This window comes from Mytilus trossulus, chromosome 5 (assembly GCF_036588685.1).
Source record: "Mytilus trossulus isolate FHL-02 chromosome 5, PNRI_Mtr1.1.1.hap1, whole genome shotgun sequence".
Taxonomy (NCBI): Eukaryota; Metazoa; Mollusca; class Bivalvia; order Mytilida; family Mytilidae; genus Mytilus; species Mytilus trossulus.
In genome coordinates, this window is record NC_086377.1 from 56348433 (window position 1) to 56351107 (window position 2675).

The 2675-nt window shown below is 25.7% G+C and overlaps 1 protein-coding gene across 1 annotated transcript; it reads left to right on the forward strand.

Annotated features, from left to right (window-relative positions):
- Nucleotides 1–334: 334 nt before the first annotated feature.
- Nucleotides 335–2070, forward strand: LOC134718105 (uncharacterized). The gene is made up of 2 exons (XM_063580597.1): nucleotides 335–762; nucleotides 1689–2070. The coding sequence occupies exons 1-2, from the start codon at nucleotides 335–337 to the stop codon at nucleotides 2068–2070; spliced, it is 810 nt and encodes a 269-aa protein (XP_063436667.1).
- The last annotated feature ends 605 nt before the right edge of the window (nucleotides 2071–2675 follow it).

Sequence of the window (2675 nt, forward strand, 5' to 3'; positions counted from 1 at the left end):
ATATCATCAATAGTAGTTTCAGTAATAAGATCTTTAAAGGATTTTTTAGATCCCATTTTGTAATATTTAATTTTTAATTATATTATTTTCTTGGATATAAATTCCAATAAAAAGGATTTCTTTCCATAAATTCTTTAAAAGCTTTTTTATATTTTTCTTTGTTATTTTGATAATGATTTTGTTTTGAAGGTTTTAAACATTCTTTACATGCAGATTTAACTCCCAGTGGTTTGTCTTTTGCTTTGTAATATTCACTTAGTAACTTGTATTCATTACATTTTGAACAATGTTTTCTTTCATCCATTTTTAAAAAAAACATTTTAGTTACTTCAAAATGTCTAAAACAAATCTAACAAATAAATTAGCAGATGAATTACATCATAGAGTTATAAAATCTTTTCCTAAAAGACGTGTTTATGTTCATTCAATAGATCAAACATGGGCAGTTGATTTGATAGATATACAACAATATTCAAAACAAAATAAACACTATAAATATTTATTAGCAGTTATAGATGTTTTTAGTAAATATGGTTGGTTGATTCCATTGAAAAATAAAACAGGAGTAGCAGTGAGTGAAGCATTTAAAACATTATTTAAAGAAAGAAAACCAATATATATTTGGTCAGATAAAGGATCCGAATTTTATAATCGACAAGTAAAAGAATTGTTAAAAGATAATAACATAAAGTTATATTCAACTGAGAATGAAGAAAAATCCAGTGTAGTGGAACGATGGATAGGAACAATGAAACAACATATGTATAAATACTTTACTGCTAATGAAACTTTAAAATATTATGATATATTAGATAAATTAGTTAAAAATTATAATAATACAGTACATTCTTCAATTAAAATGACACCTGTTGAAGCAAGTAAATTAAAAAATGAATTAACAGTGTATAAAAATTTATATCCAGAAAAAGAAGAGAAAATTAAAAAAGCTAAATTCAAAGTCGGAGATAGAGTAAGAATAACAAAAAAAAAGGGTAAATTTGAAAAGGGTTATACTACTCGTTGGACTAAAGAAATATTTGTAATTGAAAAAGTTTTAAATACAATTCCTTTTACTTATAAAATAATTGATTTAAAAGGCGAAGAAATAACAGGTTCTTTCTATGAACAAGAATTAATGATGACTAAGTTTTAGATCTCTAGGTAGATTTAAAATCCATTGAATAAATCCATTAAATCTTAAATGTCTGTTTTGCATAGCAAACAGTAATTACTGGTTTGAATAGTTGAAACGTTGTGAATTTGATATTTAAATCTAACTACAGTCAATTGTAATATTATATATATTAATAAAAGAACAAATTCAATAATATCGACAAAATGTAAGAAACATACTTGAATTCGTTTGTTAAATCATGCATCAAACTAATTAACTGCGTCAGTAAAAGTTTAATAGTTGTAAACAAAATTCTCAGGTAAAATTTACAATAACCTGTAGTTAAGTAAGTATTTACTGCATCTAAGGAGTTGTTTACTGCATCTAAGGAGTTGTTTACTGTAACTAAGTAAGTGTTCATTGTAACTAAGGAGATGTTTACTGTATCCAAGCAAACTGTTTATATTTAATTCAATAGGATATGACTTTTAAATAAACTAAATCGATCATTGTAAATATTTACAGGTAACAAAGTGCGGTTTTTAATTAAATTTGCCATTTAATATTGCTACAGTAACTTCAAAATGGAATCTGAATTGAGAAGATGTTATTTAATTAAAGTGTCGGATGATTTAGAGAAACTTGAAACATTATTAGTGAAACGTAATAATACGATAAATATACAAGATATGGATATAAACAGCATAAAAAAGGAAATTGAATATTTAACCGAGAGAATAAATAAAACTAAGGAAGATTTTGGTGACAGAAACAAGAGACGGATTTGGCTTCGATTAACAAGACAAAAAGTTAGTGCAAAGACTAAGCTTAAAAAATTCATAACAAAAAGAACCTGTGAGAATGAAGAAAAGACTATATTGGAAATAAAGAAAAGTGATTTAATTTCTGAACAGATTAGGATAACAGAACTTGTTCGTCAAGACAGTAATTCCTAGTAATTAACTTCTTTAAATCTTCCATCTTCAAAATTAATTTGTGCATCTTGTATAACAAACAGATAAACATTTATTAATTTATTTGCTCCTGCTGTTTTAGTTATTTGGATAGTAATACCTTCAGAAGCATTTTCAATTCTTCTACCTGAACCGTGTAATGAGTTGTCATCTGTTGAACGTAAATCTAACCATAATGCATAATTAGTTGTAAGATATTTTTCTAATGTTGTATAGGATAAATTTAAATCCTTTAAAACTTCTTCTGTTGTTTTATTTCTTTTTGAATTTAAAGCAAAGAATTTATTTATTTCATCCCATTGTTGATATGCTTTCATTCCTTGACTGTATAGTTGATTTGGAACACCTTCTATTGTCATTTCTACTTTTGTTATGTTAGGATTATAATAAGTTTCGGTACTTGTTCTTTCAGGATCTTCGAACAACATTAGAATTCCTTTCATACTTCTAGCTGGAACATTTAAATTTATATTCCACAATGTATCAGATTTGTTTTTGGTTATTTTTCTATGTCTTAGTATTCTATCGTACAAAATAACCATCTTACCATTAACTTGTTGTCTTATCTGTCTTGCTAATTCTGCATC

Coding starts and splice junctions, on each gene's coding strand:
- LOC134718105 (XM_063580597.1), top strand. CDS start 335: ATGTCTAAAACAAATCTAACAAATAAATTAGCAGATGAATTACATCAT. Junction 763..1,688: donor GGAACAATGAAACAACATAT/GTATAAATACTT, acceptor ATATTGCTACAG/TAACTTCAAAATGGAATCTG.